Genomic DNA, 468 nt, shown 5'->3' on the forward strand with positions numbered 1-468 from the left:
GAAGTGCTTGGCTCGCTCCGATCCGCAGGTATTCTCTACTACGTGTACATGGGCATGCTGGCAGTGTTCTGCACCAACGCCATCAACATCCTGGCTGGAATTAATGGGATTGAAGCAGGGCAGTCGCTGGTGATAGCGGCTTCCATCATCGTCTTCAACGTGGTGGAGTTAAACGGTAAGGCGGAGGACACGGATGTGGGCGGGTGCAGGAAGCCAGGGGAAGCAGAATCCTAGATTCCAGTGTTACTAAACCCCCCCCCATCCTGGCTGAGCACCAACACGGCTTTTCTGGTTTTCCTACAGGGGATTATCGAGACGATCACATTTTTTCACTCTACTTCATGATTCCCTTTTTTTTTACCACGCTGGGACTGTTTTATCACAACTGGTAAGAGGACGGGATGTTTAGCGTTCGCTCAGAGCTCTCCTTTCCCTCTCCCTTCTCCCTTCTTCAGACAATCCATATGG

At 51.3% G+C, this 468-nt stretch overlaps 1 protein-coding gene across 1 annotated transcript in view; it reads left to right on the plus strand.

Moving 5' to 3' along the window:
- Window positions 1-30: 30 nt before the first annotated feature.
- The window catches only part of DPAGT1 (dolichyl-phosphate (UDP-N-acetylglucosamine) N-acetylglucosaminephosphotransferase 1 (GlcNAc-1-P transferase)), a gene marked incomplete at its 5' end in the record, with an annotated part of 2806 nt that continues 2368 nt past the window's right edge, over window positions 31-468 (plus strand). The window contains 2 exons of the mRNA XM_010147324.1: window positions 31-175; window positions 304-388. Of these exons, the coding sequence (XP_010145626.1) occupies window positions 31-175; window positions 304-388 (230 nt within the window). The remainder of the gene's footprint in view (window positions 176-303; window positions 389-468) is intronic.

Source organism: Eurypyga helias, unplaced genomic scaffold (genome assembly GCF_000690775.1).
Source record: "Eurypyga helias isolate BGI_N326 unplaced genomic scaffold, ASM69077v1 scaffold29732, whole genome shotgun sequence".
In the NCBI taxonomy this organism is placed as follows: Eukaryota; Metazoa; Chordata; class Aves; order Eurypygiformes; family Eurypygidae; genus Eurypyga; species Eurypyga helias.